Source organism: Heliconius melpomene, chromosome 1 (assembly GCF_056956725.1).
Source record: "Heliconius melpomene rosina isolate 202511_hmr_F chromosome 1, ASM5695672v1, whole genome shotgun sequence".
In the NCBI taxonomy this organism is placed as follows: Eukaryota; Metazoa; Arthropoda; class Insecta; order Lepidoptera; family Nymphalidae; genus Heliconius; species Heliconius melpomene.
Window position 1 is genome coordinate 16,262,667 of NC_140389.1, and position 21,503 is coordinate 16,284,169.

The window sequence follows — 21,503 nt, forward strand, 5'->3', positions numbered from 1 at the left end:
CAAGTCTTTGTAAGTCGTTTGAATTGCGTTTAATTAGCGAGTACCTAGTTGCCCGTAGAAATAAGTTTTTACTTTTCATTTTACATTCAAAAAACTTTTTGAATGAATACAAAAACAGGTCATAATTTACATTACAAACTTGGAATTACCCACTAACCTAGAACATAAAATATTTGTATATTCATGAATTAAGTAAAACGTTAGCTTAACTTTCAACTACGTAAATTACTTTTGATAGACTGTAAAAATATTCTTCGCTTAAAGAAAAAACTGATATAGAAATAAAACTATTGTCGCTCAGGAACACAAGCGTGAGACTGTAAACGCTACAGAGTGTGTGTTCAATTCCCATTCGAGGAAATGAAAAAGTCAATATTTTCATGTTCTCGCTCGGCGGAACAAAACTTCTTTTAGTACCTTTTTTTTTTAAATAAAAACCTCCTTATAGAGCTGCAAACAACATAAATAAATTGTAAACGTTCTTAAAAGCAGTTCCAAGAAACCATCCGAACATGTGAGAAAATCAAGGAAAAAAAGAAGATATCGCGGAAAGGTATATGCGATATCCAGATGACTTGATAGACAGACAACAAAGTTTTAAAGGTTTCGTTCTTTCCTTTTGCGGTAGGTACAAAATACTTAAAATACTATTTTTACACATTCCTAAAGACAATCAAATTATTATTTTATAATAATTATTACTTCTTTCAGATGTTAATTAAGATGTCTTACTTTATTATAGCTGCCATTTTCATCGTCGAAGCCGCAGTTGTTGGGCAAATTGGACCGCGCCTGGACTTTGTTCGCTTCTAAGCCCAAGAACCACACTTCGGGGTATTTTCGTACTTCTGTTCTTTCCCATTCTGACAGTCGTTCGCCGTACACTTTGAGGATTTCTGGAAGAAAGTATTTAAAATCACTACTTAATCGATTTAAGTAATTTTAAATTTTCCTAGAGAGTACCTAATCATATACTCGTATGTTTATTTTTATAGGGGCCTAGCAGAGTAGGAAGATGGAGGCCAGTGTTAAGTCACTCCGCTCCTCACTTTCCGCCAAATTCTGGAGTGGCTTGTTAAGTGGTGGAACACAACGCCACGCTTTGCCTCGAAAGAAAAGCGAAAAAAGGAAAATATCAATTATTTCATTTCCTCAAGTGGAAATCCCACCACCTATCATGTTTATCCACATGCTCGTGTCATAACTGCCCCCCTGGATCTCAAGATAACTTCTAAAGTCTTATTAAATCTCCATCTGTAACATTAACCGACATACATAAATATGAGTTCCATCACGCCGCGCCGCGCTGCCGAGGGCTCGATCTCGGCCCTCGGGTCAAGGACGGGGCGGACCAAATTATACATCTGTCCGCTGTGATTTCATCCTATTAATTAAATTGTGATTAAAGTGAGAAGGAGCCATCGTCGGACTGTAAGCGCAATGGTTATGAGTTCGATTCCCATTCTCGGGAAGTAATTATATTTGTATCCTCGCTCCGGTAACAACCTTTTCTGTTTATATCAGGGTACGGTGAGGAAACCTACTATTAAGATCCTCCGTTCGTCACTCTCAGCCAATTTACGTGGCATTGTGCGCTGAGTGGCGGAATTTATAAAAACCATATATTTTGGCACGTATCGTGTGTTAACGTAATTCACCTAAATATTCGTAGTGTAAAATGACTGATGGACGAGTAATGGAGATCGACAATGCATCGCGTTATTGAATTTTTGAATCAAAGTGTATTTTAATAGCAAACACTCACGTTCGTAATATAAATACTTAACTATATTATAGTGTTATATATATAGAATATGCTCTATTTTTAAGTTACATAGTAAAATTGTATATACACATAGAAGCCATCGTGGAGTGTTAAGTGGCAGAACTCAACACTGCTTTGTGAAAACATAAATAAATAAGTCACTATTTTAAAAGCGAAAATTTTAATATAAATTATTTAGTATATTTAAAATTATTAAATCGATCCATATATGTACTCGTATACAATTAATGTTAATGAATAACAGTTATTTAATTAAATTTGGATGCCTTTGCAAATAAAATAGCAATAATGAAAATAAATGTAATCAAAATGCTCAATTGATTACATTTAACAAAATAACAGCTTTTGATTAATCCTTATCCAACCGACCAATCTTTTTCCGATGTATTTCATTCAAAGTGATATTGGCAAAGTGACATGTCACTCAGTGAAAAACTGAACTAGAAACTATTTGAAAAAAGCATAGATTTTCAATTTTCTGAAAAAATTCGAGATATTTCATGTTGGTTGGTGAGACTCAACACCGCGTCTCGTCTTGAAAGAGCAGAGAAATGAAGATGAAGTGAAAATGAAGACTTGAGGGGGAGGGCTATCGACCTGATCGTGCTGCAGTCAAACACTGCTGGACTACCTGGCAACGGGCTCAGTATAATTAACAATTCATATTTAGTTGCAAACTAAAAGTAAGCAGATTTTTTTTACTTCATGTTGTATCGTGCATACAGCAGTGTAGACAGAGAAAAATCTAATGTTAAGTCACCCGTTGCCCACTCTCCGCCAAATTTTGGGACAAAACTCTAAAATCTCTTCTACTTTTACTAATTCCCTGGCACGCCGGTGATAATTTAGACATTTACGCAAAAGGCAAAAGTCAAAAGCCCTTATAATAGAGTATATTCGTAGGTAGGCGTATTATATGTCTCTAAGTAACTCCCACAGGTATTTTAAACTGAAATCAACGAACAAAGGAGTAAGTTTATTGAACTTAAAGGTTAATGATTCGTGTAAAATAGACAATTTTATTATACCTAGTATCTTTTTTTTATAATTCTACGCATTTAACAGGGTAGGTTGAGACTTGAGAGTACCCAATCCTAATTTTGCTCGTTCTTTCATTTTACGCTTACTTTTTGGACATCCCGTGTGAAAGAAAAAAGCATGTGGCAGTTGAAATATTGTTTTTTTATGTAATTCCTCCACTTCATCCGGCCTCATGTACCAAAAAATTTCTTTGTTTATCAGATTCGCTTCTCCGCTTATGTTCTAGCGGAATAACCCTGTGTATACATTTCGAACGGTTTACAAAATGTTTTAAAGATTTTGCACACATTAAGTGTTGTTTGTTAATGATTAGTGAATACAGTAATATTCATGGGCGTAAAAATAGAGTAGGGGCCGCGTAGTACGTGTCCACCCTCGATTCGTCTGGAGCCTACCCCAGGACGTTTACCAATAAAAAATTAAGCATGAAAAAAACCCCTTCAGAAAAAGGACAGTACAAATCTGATATCAAGGCAAACTGGATTCAAGAATATCTCTAGACACGCCTATATTAATATTTCGTTTTCAAAAGCAGTGTTGAGAACGGCTACTCAAAAAGAACAATCTGTCTTGACAGGTCCTCACTACCTTGCAATATGCAAGATATAAACTTGAATCTATAAATATAATACAATTCATGTCATAAAAAAATATTTTTTGGACAACATTGTAGTACCAATTCCAAATAATTCCAGTACCAATAAGAACCGTGATATAAATTTCCTTTGTATTTGAGAATAAAAGACGATATTTTGTATTGCATTTTTTCGTCGTAACGAGACTATCAGCGTCGATAGACCTTTTTCGAATAATATTGTAAGTTGCTTTTCATCTTCGAGAAAAATTGAAATAGGAGTATTTATTAAGTCTTATCTCATTTTGTATAAGATATGTAATTTTAGGCCTTTATTTATTTTGTAAAAGCCCGCCAGCAAGCTTTATTAGTATTAACATTTCAATGTTTACTATGAAAATGGGAGTAGTAGAGAACAGTGTCTTAGCATTCCTCGTTAAGACACTCCGTTCCCATTAACGTTAACGGACTATATTAGAAAACATTTGAATGTTTAGAAACAAAAAAGAAAGTATATATCATATTTTTAAAGAAAACTGAAATACCGCTCTAATTTGCCACATTATATTTACATCTAAAGGTATATAATATTGTCAAATGTATGTATTTAAGTTTTCAGTTGTTGGGTATGAGCGGTAGTCGTACAATAAGAGATCGGTGTCGATGTCGGTCGCTTGACTTATCGCTCCCGGCGATAGATATGGCATAACGCCAGAGATCGCTTCCTGAGGCTCAAGAGGCTGTTCTAATGGAATTAGAGAGCGGAAAACGATATGACTCCCTCAATATAGGTATATAGTTAAATAGTAAATTGTTTGTAGTTGAAATATAGTTATGAATATCGTATTATTCTATTTGATTTATCGGAGTTCTTAGGTTGAATGTGTTATATATCATAAGTGAAACAGATTAGTCATGCTGGTATCTTAAAAACAATTTAGACCATCAGATATTATACATAAATATATATTTCTGTATTAATAAACACATAACGATTTTATTATACTACCAGACTTCGTCTCTTGTTCGCTTTACTCCCTGTATCTTATATGAAAAACAAAAATCTCTTTAGTGAAAACAAAGGTATTTTCTTTCGTATATAGCACTTAAATTAGTACATAAATAAAAAAATGGTTACATTTTTTCTATATCATGCAAAGAAAGATATGTGAACTTTTGAAAGTAATGAAAAGCTTTAATGTCATCCGTCAACCACCAACCGTCATTCGTCACCCGTCTTCTACAGCGTGGACGGGTGACGGCGAACGACGGTGAACGATTAATGTATAGTATAACACTTATAACAATGCTTCTAAATAAACTATATTCTTGATGTCACACAGCTATTTATATTATAAAAAAAAACAAAAATCCTTTATATAATAACAAACAGTACTTGTAACCTCGTGTTAAGATCCTTCGTTTTCCACTTTTAAATATTGACGGAAGTTAACGCCACACCTTGCCTGTCTATGAAAATAATTTAAATATAAACATTACCCCGAGTGGGAATTGAACTCACAGCTGTAGCGTCCCACTGCGGCCTCATAATTGTATGAAAAAAACTCACTTATTAATTACTAATTATTTAATCTACATACGTAAACAAAAACATAATAAGATAATACCTACGTATCTTCGCATTAACAACATGTTACAAACGTTAACCTCTCAAACAAGAAATGGCTTAAAGGCCTTATTGTTTTAATATTAACATTTGTAGATGGCGACGTTGTTTTTCTTGGCCCAATTAAGCCGGTGTTGACCTACATCCGGTCCCGGCTCCCGGACGTGCCGCGCCACGCGTCACGCGCGCTGTCACGTTTGTGACTACGGCGGGGGATTCTTTTTAAGGTTGAAACTTTTTTTAGATTCAATAGTTTTTATTATTTTTTTTTTTACTATTGTGGAGGCTTTTTTATTATATTGTTATTTACAATGACTAACGAGGGTGTCAATTTTTATAATTGAGAATCCCCTACAATTATAAAAATTGATACCATTGAACTTTTAGTTTGCGAGCGGATACACTTTTAATATGAATATGAATATGTAGAAGGAAGAGATTAGAACAGATATTATATTATCTTAGATGTTTAATGATTAGCTTTAATATCATCTGTAGCAACTGTTTATAATATGACTGGCTGTGTTCATGTAAAAAATGACAATGTGTCAACACATTTGTATAGCTTCAGAGGAAGTGATCGAAAAGACACTAATTATTGATTATTGTAGAATTACGATTGGCTGACTTATGTTAAAGAGACTCCTATATGACTTTTATTAGACCAGTGAGGTAATTTGACCAATAACGCGGAGGCTTATGCCTTGAGTAGAGTCGTGACGTGTGAGGGTGAAGTTCGATTTTAAAATAAGGAGGAAGTTGACGATAGTGGAATGGTGTAGTCTTCTTATGTTTTGACGATCGTAGAATGATTCAGTCTTCTGATGTTTGGGAGAAAGGAAGGACTAGTGACGAATGTCACGAATCTGCTGCGTTATTCCTGCTTGCATTAACCCACAGTGGAGCCCACAGGTCCAATAAGAGTCATTTGCGAGCAATCTCCTACAAATATATATCTAACAATTTTCATTTTTCGGTTTTTTTCTTTTAGTCTTAAGTCTTAGTCTTACTGTAAGTTCTCTCTTCATAACTCCAAGTCTGTGCCAAGTGGCCCATAGATTAATTTAATATACAAAATGCGGTAAAAACTAAGTATAAACGCTCTTATCTTTTGATTGCGTTAACATAGAATTACTTATTTAATTTATAAATCTTATAGACAATGATTTCAGCTTGATACCTCTTGAGAAAAAGGGGCTGACAGACGAACAGACAGACAACAAAGAGATATTTAAATTACAGAGAAAAGATATTTGAAAACATTGAAATTCATAGAAAATACTCCCATACAACATTCGTGATGATATATACTCTGCGATTGTATGAATTTGTATTTATAACATAAAAGTAATGTTGTGTATTATATGTATAATATTTTCAAGAGCGGTCTATTGTTGTTTAGATATTCGAGGCACGATTCAGCTCGAGTTTTACATTTTAATATATATTTATTTCATATTTTATAATGTTAAAGAATTGCTATGCAGCTTGCATCACTAATACTTACATTAAATGAGCTTCCCCGAAGTATAGGTAGAGTAGCTATAGGGAAATCCGGTGTAAGATACTCTGTTTTACACTTTCTGCTCAATTTCGTAGCGAAATGAAAATAATTCATTACCCTGAATGGGAATCAAACGTACAGCCGTTGCCTGCCACTGCGCTACGAATACTGATGAAAAAGATATCATAATGTAATTGTTATATATCTCTTTTTTAGGGTTCCGTTCCCCAAACACACAAAACGGAACCTTTATACTTCGTTGTCCGTTTGTCAAGAGCATTTATCTCGAGGTCACGTGTATTGATCTGAACTCTATATCAAATATTTAGATCTATGGTCCCTTAAAGCATAGAAAAAATTAAGCTTCTATGTTAACGCAATCAAAACCTATGCACGTTTATGCATAGTGCTGCATTTTGTATGAAATTTACCGCGTAATCAAAACCTATAGTGGGGATCGAATCTGCCATCACCGTGTAGTCAAGCACGACCCCATTACGACACCAACATTCGTTTGAAAACGAGCTATTCTGATAACAACTTAATTATAATAATAGGCCAATTAAATCGTTTGAATACACACACACTTCCCTATCACAACACCCCGACTTATATTGCGTTTCATAAATTATGCAAAGAGTCAATGAAGTTTAATTAAATTCAATATTATGTTATTATTATAATATTTAAATTACTTTCATTTTTCCACTATGAAAGAAATATGTGGTTATTAATTTATCATACTCGTATATGAGCCCATCGTGGCGTAGAGATATTTAACTCAATGTTTCGTGAATTCGGCTGAAGGTGGGGAACGGAAGTGTCCTAACACTAAGTTCCCAGATTCCCTTTGCCTACTCTGCAATGTGTGAAAAAAAATTATATTATATAAAAAGTAATGCATGGTTATTTTTATTCTAACTGCTTCGTAGAATTTAATATAATATGTAAAATAAGATACAAATAAAGAAATAATAAAAATAACCATAAGTGATAACTGACAAGCAACATTCGTGGATCAGCGATACACCGCCTGACTGTAAACCTGACATTGTTTTTTTTTATTTTCATTCGCGAAAATTAATTATTTTCATTTCCTCATCCTGCTCCGATAACAAGACAGAGGGTAGTCGTTGAGTTCCATCACTACATTTTCAATGTCTCCAAAAAAACATCACCTAGCAATTTAACGAATTTGCTTTAACAAAAAAATAATAATCGTTTTGACCTTTAAAATGAAGTTGAAGCATAGTTTCAAATGGAGTTTTCAATTTGCACGAAATGAAAGTAAGAGCTTCATTCACGTTAAACAGAACGCACTAATGCGCGTATCGTAGAGTTCACTGGTTCACGCTGCTCAACGGAACGGAATTCATTATAATAAATATATTTATTTATGTTTACATTTTTTTTATATTTAAACGTTATATTTTTATAACGATATATTTATAGTTTTTAATAAACTACCCTCTTCTAAATTAAGCTCGTCTGAAGAGAGGAGGAGGAGAATGGCGAAATCTAACATCGCTTCATTTTTACTATATTGAAAGTATAAATAAATCCGGTCAAGTGCCAGTTGGACTCGCCTACCGAGGGTTCCGTACCAATTTCAGGATTGTTACTCTACAGGAAGTACCTCTAAGTAGTCTCTACCTACCTGAAGCTGAAAAAAAATTGAAAATTTTAAGAATTTTTACTAAATATTGGACCGAGTTAATTAAACTATAAACTTAAACTTGCAAACAATAAGATCTAATAACTTTCAAATTTAATCACTGTTAAAACAAATGTTAGAGTAGCAATATAATCTAAGTGATCTTCTGAATATAAAATGCAAATAACTTTCTAATCCTTTACTCTTTGATAGATAAATAAATTTGGCTAGAAGTCAATTAATTATGTTGGAGCAAATCAAATTAAATTTAAATAACCGTAAAAGAGGGAAAATTTTAAGTGTTATAAGCAAAACGTAGAATTTCATCATCTGAGTAATTTATTAGTCAATTCTGAGCACAGATTATAAAAAAAAAATTTTAAGCAATATTTTTTTGTCTTATATAATATATGGGTTTCTTTCTGAGTAGTTTTTAAAAAAATAAAACTTATTTAACAATCGCCCATTTCTTTGTCAATTTACTTTTTACTTGTTTTATAGAGTTACTAGCTGTTTAGTCCCTACGTATATAGAATATTTATTAGTACACAACTAAAAGTCAATATAGTAAAGTCCCATATAAGAATTCGATAGGTCAGGGATAGGTCAACGGGCCGGTCCATTTATTACCTGGATAAAGGTTAGGATTGATCCATGTTCAATAGAACTTTATATTGGAATCCTTTTAGGGTGAAATTCGTTATTTATAGAACACTTTACTTCAGCTCCTCGTAAATAGCGATTCGAGAGCTTTTTTATATGTGGACTGAGAAGTGATAGGATAGCAACGTCGAGTGTGCTTTCTAGTTAATAATGCTAGAAAGGGATGAAGAAAAAGAAAAATATCTTTACGTTTTTTAGCTTCCCGCACATAACAGAGAAGGCAGACAGAAACTTAGAAATTAGTAGTGGTTACGACCAACGGAACTCTACGCCACACTTTGCCAAATTAAACTATTTTTTTTTCCTCGAGTGGGAATCGATTCCACAACCGGTCGAGTTTACAGGCGCCCGACGTGCCAATACGCCATAACTTCCCTCAAATATACTTAATATGTAGAACATACATAAATATAATCCTTACTAAATGAGTGATTCTCTCTGTGGATGAAACTCACTCTCTACGGACGTCCAAAGACAATATTTACATACACATATCTACATACATTTAAAAGGTGAAGGTCAATAAAGGTAATATTACTTATAGTACTTCTGAAGCATGAATAATTCAATTATAACAAGAGAGCTCCAGAGTCTCTTCTAATTATGATACTTCTAAAATGAACTTTAGTAACAAGCATAAATCACAATTAACATGAAACTAATTCAATAATTTAAAATTAAGCCTATTTGCCCTTATATAAAATGTAGTTCGGTTTATGAAACCAAGAGGAAACCACTTAAATTATAATTAAGTTTCAAAGTAGACGCCGCCGGGGCGTAGCGTAGGAGAGATACGCTTGAGTGAAAACGATATTTGTGGGCCAATTCTCATTAGTGAAGTTTTTTAAATATATAATTTAGATGTTCTTTTGTTATGTCCGCCTATAGCGTGGGGTGGGGAAAGGGAAGATAATGTTAAGATATTCAGTTCCCCCCTTTCCACACCATTTTCGAGACATTGCGTATTGAATGGCGAGTGACTTTACGTCGTGTTGTCTTTTTACCAAAACGAAGAAATGGAAATTAATCCTCGGAGTGGGAGTTGAACCTATAACCGTCGCCTTTACAACTACAACTACTACTACTTTGCAACTACCTCAGTTCAGGTGCCCTATCTGACTAACAAGATATAGTACGGAGCGAAGATCCAGTACTCAACACGTGAAGACACTAAAAAAATTTGACATTGTTTTATGTATTTGAAACTCGATTCAAACTAAATGATAAATAGATATAATATTTATATTTTATTTTAGTTCTGTCTTATTATATTATTTGCTTATAAGGAAGAAGGTCAATTTATTTTATTATGAAATGTTGCCGGCAACAAAAAAAGTTGACAAAATCCATAAATTGCTTTCACGTCGTCGGTCGCGTCGTCCAATTGTTATTTAAGCTATTCAAACATCGACCTGTTTGATCGTTTTGATTAAAACAATTTATTTCACTTGTACTTGTATAAGGATTACTATCATCCTGCCACTCAACGCGCATGTCTTGAAAATGGTGGCGGTTAACTGAATACTCAATAATAAAACAATAAAGTTTTTATAAAAAATATGTATAAGATCGCATAGCACGGTACGCACAGGAAACATAGTGTTAGAACACTGGATTTCCCAATTTTTGCCTCGATGCCAGGCTTTATCTACCAGACGGAGTAATTGAAAATAACAAAACTGACTAGCACAGTCAGTTTCTACGATCTTATTTTATTTTAAAAGTATAACCTAAAATATGTTTATTTAGTGATGGAACTGACGAAAACACCAATATATTAATATATTTCATAATTTAATAATATAATGTTATTACTTTCGCCGCCCTCTAGAGTAATACGCCGTAGTCTCCTCTTTACATACTTTATTTTTAATATCACCACGCACCGCGCAAGAATACCAGCGATGGGAACTGAGCTTCTGCCGACACCAACATCAATTTTATTATTTGTACGTCCATTATTTATTGTTATAGTATAGATGCTAATAAACTAAAAAATATTTATTTTTTATATAGCAAGGGAGGCAGAGGGAACCTATTATGTTTGCCGAATTCTAGAGGCATAATGTCTAACCTGAAGGAGTAAGAGGCGTCGCCCGAGTAGTGGTAAGCTGCGCATTGTGGTTATCGTCCCTGGGAGGGCTCGCGACCGCGCCCTCAGTGTTGTTGTTGACTGGAGGTCCAGGGCCGTCGCCGGAGCCAGCTTCCAGTTGGAGCTGGAATGGAAGGTAATTATAATTTTCTAAATCAAAATGAATGCATTATTCCGCAAGTTTGTCAGCTTGATTCAATGGGTAATCAAGACCTACAAGGTATTTGCGTGCTTACTATTATGAAATTTGGCAAAAAATGAGATCTTGCAGTAAAAATAAAGGAAAAAATCTGAAATAAAGTAATTTATATTGATACTAAAGGGGTCTCCCTCCTATGTATTTGATTCGTTCATTAACTCCTCAAAATAAAATAAACGCTCAGACAACGTTATGTCGTATACGAGTTCTATAAAGAACTGACCTGCAACGACCAAACATATTTTATACCCTGCTGTGTGCGGGATACAGCGTGAAGCAGATTTAATTTGGTATATATTTTTCAATTTAGAGCTGCCACAATTGAAATAAATGTATCTTAGACGTCATCACTACACCAACTAGGAAAGTTCATTGTCTAGAACTTCTTAAGGACTTTACTGTAAAAGCTAACCTCTATTAAAACTTACTAAACGACTTGCAATATCGATAACTAACAACTTCTAACTTTAAAAGAGGTCGTAAACTTTAAAATAAGTACATCTTTCTCCGTAATATGAAATATTTTGAAAAAAATAATTTTATAAGCTACACGTTAGATAAAAACTTTTTTTATCTTACACTACGATATTTTCTTTTCAATTCAAAACATTGCGTGTTGAGTGGCGAAACTCAACTCCGTGTTTTGTATTTCTACCAGAACTCTTCGCTCTGGTACGATAAAGATAATTAATTTCTTCAAGAAGGAATCGAACCCACAGCTGTCGCATCTCCAATCAGACGGTATGCCGCTGCACCACGACGGTGATTTTTAATTTAATTTAAGAATAACTTGATTTATTTCCATCCTTGGATTTACAGGAAACGATGCAATACTATTTTATCAAAATAATACCAATAATATTAAAAATAATAGCATGTACACGCAAAGAAAAAGAAAAAAATACGCGAAATGATAACCAACTCCTATTTGAAGTTGATAAACAATTATAATAAATCTGAATATTGTTAGAAAAATATCGTCAAAATGGCCCACAGTTTTGGGACTAAAAAAACACAAAAGCCCTTTGATACAGATGCTATCAGATTGCTATCACATTCTTTATTGCGACAAATCAATGAAAAGAAAACATTTCATACAATTTCCCCGGAGTACGAGCCGCGCTCATTTCTTTCTGTATGAACATTGTACAATAATCAAGAAAATACTGCTGTTTTACCGTTATTGTCATAAATCTCTAGAGAAGAAACTACCTGTATTTTTAGGGTTCCATAACTCAATCGAAAAAAGAAACCCTTATAAAGATATACCAAAATTAACGCAATATTTTAACTTAATAGATTAATAGAAAAAACAGTTTTGAATCTTTGTTAAACAGTATAAGAATAAGAATTCCGACGTAGCTCGATGAGAACGTATGGCTTAGTTGGTCAAACCGCCTAAATGTTTTCCAAATAGGTGTGGGTTGAAATCCCGCCATATTCAATTTTTATACGTTTTCTAAAAGGTATTTTTAAATATTTTCTTTTGACTTTGAATTGCGAACAGTAACTGTACAACGGAGAGTCTTAACACTGCATTCCCTTTCCCTACCCTGATATGCGGGAAAAATTGTCAAGCTGCTTTCCTTCTTTCTGTCTGGGCTAATAAAATCGACTGCTGCATTAAAATTATGCTCAATTAATGATGAATGTTGCCTAAAATCGCATGTCGCACGCGATTCATTGGATAAACATTACTTACAAAAACATAAATTGCCTCCAACTAACTACCTCTAGCTTCCTGTTAATGCCAAGAAACTGGCATAAATAATTTTGGTAGATCGTCTCTTCTTGCCAATATTTTTAATTTTTTTTATTACAAGTTATTTCTGTTTTTTTTCTTTCATTTACCTCTAACTCACGCCGACGCCGTTACCTCTATATTCCACATAAAAGGTGCATCTTCAAAAAGACAGCATCTCGTATAAAAAACTAGATTAGCTTTGACATCTCCGCAGTACGCGCTGCACTCTATAAGAGAAGACTGAGGTCAAAGTGGAGTGGCGTCTGCGAGCTTCGCTGAGGTCGTTATATAACCGTGAAACTGTGCAGGGGACGTGGAATTTAAAGGAACAGAAAGTATAATATCTATATTAACACCGCGAGGCCAGTCGTGCCACTGGTGGTGGGTTCAATTCCCAATCGAGGAAAATGAAATATTTAATATTTTCATTTCCTCGCCAATGCTATGCAGTATGTAGGATTCCGATTGGCTTTTATTTGCGCCCATGGTCAAATGGAAATATCTTAAAATAGTATGCACATACTGCGAGAAGTCCCCACAGGTATAATGGGTTACCCACCCCTTGTACCTGTGTCTATTTGTACCGAAATGTTTCATGTTTTATTATACAGCCTATAAACTTCTTTAATAGATGGACTATCAAACACAAAAAGAGGTTTTTGTGACCAGTAATTTCTGAGATAAGCGCATTCAACCACACAAGCCCTTTATATAAAAATCCGTAAATAGCAAGCGCGTTTGTAAAAAATATAAGTTCTTCTTAAAGCTTTGGATCACGGTTGTACTCTCGTAAAAAACTAATTGTGGTTGGAACGCAGTTACAAACGTCTCAAATACGAAGTGTTTTATATGCATATAAAATTAAGAATCTTCGGTCATATAAATAACACTTTTGATGTAACATTTTTGAAAACAAAAGATATTTTCAAAAATCTAACATTTTATCATGATGATGATGATGTTGAACATTTTACGTACATCCTATTAAGATCACAAAAACATATAATAAGGATAAAATTTTTAATGAAAAATTTTACCATCAAGGCTCCAATTAAAGGCTCAATTTTACCAGCAAGGCTAAAGGATCCACGCCGTAGACGCTTCTCTTAGCTTCGTTTAACATTTTATTCTACTAGCTCAATTCCGTATATATATTACCTATTGTATGTTGTATTTGAAAGTCAAATACTTGTTATAATATATGTTTTAAGATATGTAATCGGTGGGGTTTAAATAAATATTGTTTGCGTCAAATAAGCGCGCCCTGAATGCGTCACAAAGACGAAGGTAAAATGAGTTTAAATAAAGATTTGCTTATATATTGAGTATACAAATATATGGTATGTACGAATATGTAAATTTATATACATTTAAACAATAATCATGATTAGAGAAACTATTACCCAAATGGGAATCGAACTTACAAACTTCGCCATGAGCATTTATAAATAGAATGCGAAATGTTTTAACACCAGGCTAGTGGTATGTATACGTAGCCGTAGCATGAAGACATAAAATATAATATAACAGTAAAAACAGACCAAAAATTACTTTAAAAGTTTTACGAGTAATTTACCCAATAAACAATAATGAATATTCCTTTTAATATCTTCGAGAATGCTTTTAGAATAGAAAATTAAATTTTATCAACAAACATTTGAGTTGGGCGGAGTTCCAGCTCACCCTTCAGGATTAGCAAAGTTTGGTAACAATTAGAAGTATATCTCTACGTCTTTGTATTATATATATTTTATTTTGAGGCCAGTCGTGGCGCAGTGGCATAAAGTGTGACTGTAAACTGGTTGTGGGTTCGATGCCCACTCGAGGAAATGAAATATTTACTTAAATTTATATTTCCATTCCTTCATTCTGTTGTCAAGGTGGAAAGTGGGAAACGGAGTGTCGTAACACTTGGTCCCTCTGCCTACCGTGTTGTGTGCGGGATACTGCGTGAAGCTGATTAATTAAATTGTATTTTATTATTTCTTCACTACAAGTAAAGAGAGTAACACTAATGTAAAATACTAATGTAAATATTTGTAAAATATTTAGGAAAATGTATTTTATTTAAAAAAACGTGAAGAAAAGCTCCTTAGCAGTGTATATTTTTACTGCGGACTCATGGCATCTCCACAGCATTTATCTTCTTTTTTTTTCTTATATGAAGTTATTTATTTTCTATGTTATACGAATAACAAAGAATCATAAAATAATTATACAATTGTGGTATGTCCCTACATTCGACCTACGTAAATAAATTTTCATCCCTTTTACCCTTTACCCCGCGGCAATCCTTCAATTTATTCCGATAAAAATCTACGGTAATATAAAATACATCAAAAGATGTGTTCTGAATAGATTTTTTTATTATTTTTAAATAAGAGTTTTTGCGTTTTTGAAAAATAATTTAAACTTAAAATGGCTAGATAAATGTTTTTATTTTTTTATAATTAAACATTGTTGATTTATTCATTGTTGTATGTGGAAGAAGTACACAGAGTAGATAACGGCAATTAACATATTCATATATTGGGCATGCAACGCTCTAACAGATCAATAGAGTCCATTGAAACTAAATACGCTATATTAGGTTTATTACTTATTAATATATTTAACAAAACTATTTATTTTATACGTTTAATTACAAATATATCTACTGAAGAACATTCATATCATTACATTACCACTATGTTTAAACAAACTGTTTTATATGAAAAAGGTAAGCTTTTAAACGAAAATATAAGAGCTTTTATGTTTATTATGAAGCAAAAATTAAAATTTCTTGTCATTAAAGTCTTAATTACTGTAGTAATTCCTTTTTACTTTGACAAAACAAAACTATAGAATATGCGCTATTCTTATATAGAAACTTCAATCCTCAATGATTTTTTTTAAATCGTCCTCTAAAAAAGACGAAAGCTCGAAACATCCGGTTAAAACAAAGCGAGGACATAAAAATAAAGACTTATACCGTAAATATATGAGAAATGACTTACAGGTCTAGGAGGAGCACTGTCTACGCCCATGTTTGTTTCACTCAGACACCTTAACACATATTATTAAACTGTTTTTTAATAGTTTTTATTAATTTATATTTAATAGATGCCGCGAAACTGCGGCCGCCCCTTTACACCCATCCTTGGGTTACTGAATGCTGAAATGGCAAGTAGTGATGGAAGGTGATGGCTGCGGCAAGGAACATTTTAAATTAAATTATGATTAATTATTTTTTGGAAATATATATCGTTTATTTATTCACATATTTATCTATTTATTTTTAATTATAATATAGATATAAGTTAGCATAAACATAGATATATCCGTCTTAAAATTTATAAATTTATTTTTTTAATTTCTCATTTAATGACAAACAAAGTATTTCTTTTCATGCATATCTAAACAAATATTATTAATATTATTATGTAAATTAATATAAATAGAATAAAAAGCGATTGAAGACTAATACGGATTCAATCGATATTAATTTTATCAATTGTTTATTAAAATTAAATTCACTTATCACACATTAACTCACAGATATCGATAAAAAACTTTATCGATAAAATAGAAACGGCCACCCCTATAACTCTTAACGCTGCGCGCGCCGCGTCGCACCGCACAGCCTCACACCTTCATCTCATCCCCACAATCTACTTTAAACTTTATTCAATTGATATAAAGTGTTTATTCGCTAAAACCCCACTTGCCCTTCATTTCGGCGACTTGGCCCAAGTTGCGAACGCTTCACTGAACCGCTATGGGAGCTTAAATGTCACGCGAAAGGTCACTTTTCTAAATAAAAATATAATAATACTTTGGACTTTTCAAACATTTTCTATAGTATCATAATTGGAAGGTTTTCTTGGTAAGTTCAAGTCATTCACATTTATTTCGAACTAGAGGGCTTTATAAAGAATTTCTTGTAATTCTAAGAATTATTTTTGTAGGACTGTGTGGGAGAATTGTTGAGTCAAATGGCTTTTATAATAATATCGAAAATTTATATGAACATTTTGTTGTTATTTTTTATTATAGTATAATGTAAATATAGCCATCTTGAATCTTGTATCTTCAATATAATATTTATACATAAATAATCCATATACTTCTATTCATAATATTTAATTTATTTTAAATATGATTACTACGCAAACTATAGAGTTTCTGTAACATTATTTAGATATAAATATGTTTCGTTACAAATGCAATCAATTATCATCTCTCTATCTGGCTGTTAGTATGATTTAAAGTTGAATTTAAATTTAATTTTTTCAACAGATTAGGAATTTTCCAACAACATCTTATTCTATTTATTCGGCGGAAAATGGGGGAATGGAAGTGTCTTAACGCAAGGTTCCCAGGTTCTTATTCTTTTAATCTAATAACCTAAAAATAAAACTACAAAAATCTGGAAACATATATAACGATGAACGCTTTCCGTTTATATTTTGATTATTCTCTTTTATTATACTTATTATTAGTGGGTATATAATATAAGGCAATATGATATTTTTAAATGTATCCAAAAAATATATATATCAGTATAAACCTTTCTTTTAAATATGTATACAGTGTATTTATAAGATGTTCTGTGTTGTTAATAATATGCGCCTCTTTTTTTGGGTATGTGAGGTTCAAATTGTATCTCACACATATTAGAGTAGGCAGGGGGATCCTGGGAACCTACTGTTAAGTCACTCCATTCCCCACTTTCAACGAATTCTGGAGACATTGTGTGTTGAGTGGCAGAACTCAATGCTTTAGGCCTTTTTTGCCTTATACATTTTTTATATTCATATAATAATGTTTTAAACTCAATGAATGTTCCATATTTAAAAAAAGAGGTTTGTAGATTTAAACCAATGCAATGTATAATATCTCTCATAATTTATTTACATATTAATAATTACATTTAATATAAATATCCAAGCACATTATTCATTATTAGTTATTCTACATAGAACGTGCAAAGACCTGCTCGCTACTGCTTATCACGCAGCCCTCACTCTCGCAGGGCGTACAGCGGGGTGATAACATTCTCCTACATAAGCACTAATAGCTGTTTTATTACTATACTTATATAATACGTCGTACGTCAACTGGGTGACGTCACGGTGGCTTCGTCAGAGACCTCTTCGATCGGCTATGGCTGAATACAGTTATTGTTAAGCCAATTATTGTTTAAAAATCATGAAAATGCAGTAAATCATTCACATTTCAATGTTAAAGTACCTTTTGTTTCTTAATAAATATCCAAATCTGGAATCAGACAATTGGAGACTTTTTTATTAAACTTTAACCATTTTTAATAACTTACTGAATAACTTAATGAAAAGTATATAAAATTTATATTTTTTCCACAAAACCACGATGATTATAATGAAGTATACAGATATATATTTTAGCGACGTATATTTTTTAGCACTAAACCATAATTTTATGTCTCTACTTTTTGTCTAGAATAGCGTATAGCACTTTAAAAGTATTCAAAATATTTGATAAGATCACAAAAGAATTTTTACCTAGTGTTAGGACACTCCGTTCTTTATTTTCCGCCAAATTGTTGAGGCATTCATGTGTTCATTGGCGGAACTCTACGTTGCGTTACTATATTAAAACGTAAGACATATACATACGTATATACGAGTATGAAAATATATAGAAAGTAAAAAATCTTACAGAATACAATCTAAACAAAAAAACGAAGTGACTCTTCTCGTATACACTCTCATGTACGGTATTATCTTTGCCAGACACATTGTAAACATTTAGGTATAGGAGACATTTTCGTAGACATTTAGATATATGAACGATAAAACGTTTATTGTTTTAATAAGCATTGTTAGGTTTTCATACAAAAGGCGTTACCACCGCGAGCTTATCACCCAATATTTCAAGAATTATAAGGAAGAGTAAAAAATTAATAATTATTAAATTAATAATTATATTATGTATGTGTATAATGTAATGAATAATGTAAGTTTTAGTTTTTCATAACCACAGGTTTTAGGTGAATTCTTTCCTCTACAGACGTAGACAGTCGAAATACAACCTAGAAGATTGTATTTCGACTGTCTACGTCTGTAGAGGAAAGAATTATAATAATATAATAATAAAAATAAAACGCTTCACGCTGTTTACTATATACGGCAGGGCAGGCGAAGAGAACATAGTAACCATCATTTCCACGAGCAGAGAACGAACTCACAACCATCACGTAGAGTCAGACACTGTGCTACGACGGCCCCATATAATGTTTAAAGTAATAAAGTTTTCTTTCAAGTAATAAATAAAACAAACTAGCTTCATAGCTAGCTAGTTGTGTACAATTACTAGTTTCGTCCTCGACTTGTTTATACGGTGATCCGGTGAACTTGAACTTATATACAAGGTAACGATACGAAGCCTTACAAGCTGCAAATGTATGCAGAGAAACCATGCAATGTTGATTTCAGGTATTTTCATTTAGTTTTACTTCCTTTGGTGCATGCTTTATTACTTAGAATTTAAGATTATTATCCAACATGTATTCTAGCGAGCGATATGATGACCATACTTTTGTCTTTTATTTTTATAAAATTATTAAATTTATACTAGTAATATTTCACTACGTATTTACGCGTACTAATTTTATTACGGTAAAGAGCTTGTTTGTACACACTTATCTCGGGAACTACTAGTTAAATTAAAAAGTAAAACTAATAAAATATCAATTGGTATTTATAAAATGAAAAGAAAGTAGAAAATTGATTAGAGGACAGAAGATCTTTTCTTCTTAAAACAATACATTCCCTATATTGATATTAAAGAATATAACCACCGTTATTATTAAGTCAGAGTTAGCTCTGTTTTAAAAAAAAAGATAATTTAAAGATAATGATTTTAATGAATACACTAAAATCTATAGACCCAATAACTCCTCAACCGCCATAGAGGCAAATTAGATATATGAATTTAATAATCTACATAGATATTCTATAGCTGCATTATGCTACGAACGTAGCCCTCATACGTTCTACGCAGCTACGAATATCTTGGTTGAGTTTACATCAGATTTATCTATACCAACTAATAAGTAAAAAGTAATAAGTATAATGAGTAAAAAAAACATAACTATGAAAAATGTATTATAATATCTTTTTATTTACATATATTCATTATAATTGAACAAATAATGTTATTGAATACGAAATTGTTAATAATAATAATATGATGGCAATTATGGATTTCATTGCCTTACTTGGAAAAAAATATATTAAGAAAATTTAATTATTTTTCCTTCTAGTGGGGATATTAAATTAAAAAGTCTATCTCCAGATCAGTTTCATGATACGTAAAGTCATTGAGCGGAACTAAGCCCTTATGTAGTTAATAAATCCTCGGGCTGACTATAGACTGTGGACACGTGAGGTCTATTTGTGACGATAGTATTTTTATACTGCTCCATTTGTGTTCCTTTGTGTTCCTGTGTGCCCCATTTTTATGATCAAGTAGATCATAAAAGATATAGGTATAAAAAAAACTATATGAAGAAAAACTATTAATATATAAGAGGAAGATAAAAGAATGAACGAGAGGAAGAAACAAACAAAGTAAAAAATAAAGAACAAGTAAAAAAGGAAGTAAGAAAGAAAAAAAGCTTTTAAAATAGTAAAGGATTGCAAAAAACAATATTGATAATAAACGTGCTACCTACCTACATATTTAAAAAATATATAAAAATACTTGTAAAGAAAGAAAAGCACTAAAGGATTTTATTAAATTTTACAAAATAAGACTAGAAAAATCTACATAAAGTATTAGAATAATTAATATTTTTCATTTCATTCAATAAGCATTACCTTACATTTTTTACACTAAAATAAAATAGATCTTCTCATTGTAGAACGAGAAAATTGTAAAATTTATTTTATAAAATTTTAAATTGTTCAATCCTTAAGGTTCAGAATACTTACGTCATAAAGGATCATATTGAGTGGCGTCTCTGTCACTTGTTGCACTGATATGGTTTTTGTTAATACTGACTATTTATGTATTAATTATTATTGACAGTTTATTTTTTAATTTTAGAAAGTCACTCGATAACAAAAATCTCACAGCCACATACACTATTTAAAATATTCATAAATTATTAATTATTGTCTGTAATAATTATTATTAATGTTCAAAAAAATATAATAGTTTTTGCTATATAAATAAACAATATTTTCCCAAACGAGTGTTTCGAAGGAAAGGAGGTTTGAGACTAAGGGTGGAAGCGCTCGGGCGGGGCTGGCGACTGTAATTCAGTTAGCCTCTGAAATGATGCAAATCCGAAATATGAATAGAAAAGTAACTTATGTTACCATTTAACATATAATTTATATTTATATTGTTATATAAATGCTTTCATACATGTTTACAATGTTGTGCTATGAGATAATAAATAAAAAAATAAGAGTTATTAGACATCCTGGATAATTCTTAAAGAATTTTAATGTATTATATTATTATGAGTTTTAGTATTCTGCTACATAGTAAAATATTTTTGTTTTAAAATATTTTTAAGTTTTTATGTCTACAAAATATAAATAGCCGCATTGGAGACATTAAAAAATTTTGAGCGCAAATTTAATTTAA

General features: G+C 32.1%; 1 protein-coding gene across 2 annotated transcripts in view; it reads right to left on the minus strand.

Annotated features, from left to right (window-relative positions):
• Window positions 1–21,131, minus strand: part of Dyrk2 (Dual-specificity tyrosine phosphorylation-regulated kinase 2) — a 41,875-nt gene extending 20,744 nt beyond the window's left edge. The window contains exons 1-3 of one of the 2 annotated variants that reach the window (XM_085192042.1): window positions 20,840–21,131; window positions 10,924–11,065; window positions 733–896 (exon numbers count right to left, since the gene is read on the minus strand). In XM_085192042.1, coding sequence (XP_085048168.1) covers window positions 733–896; window positions 10,924–11,065; window positions 20,840–20,854 — 321 coding nt within the window. In that variant the 5' untranslated portion in view covers window positions 20,855–21,131. Of the gene's footprint in view, window positions 1–732; window positions 897–10,923; window positions 11,066–15,880; window positions 16,023–20,839 lie in introns of those variants that run through there. The other variant, XM_085192033.1, reaches the window with a different exon arrangement.
• Between the last annotated feature and the right edge of the window lie 372 nt (window positions 21,132–21,503).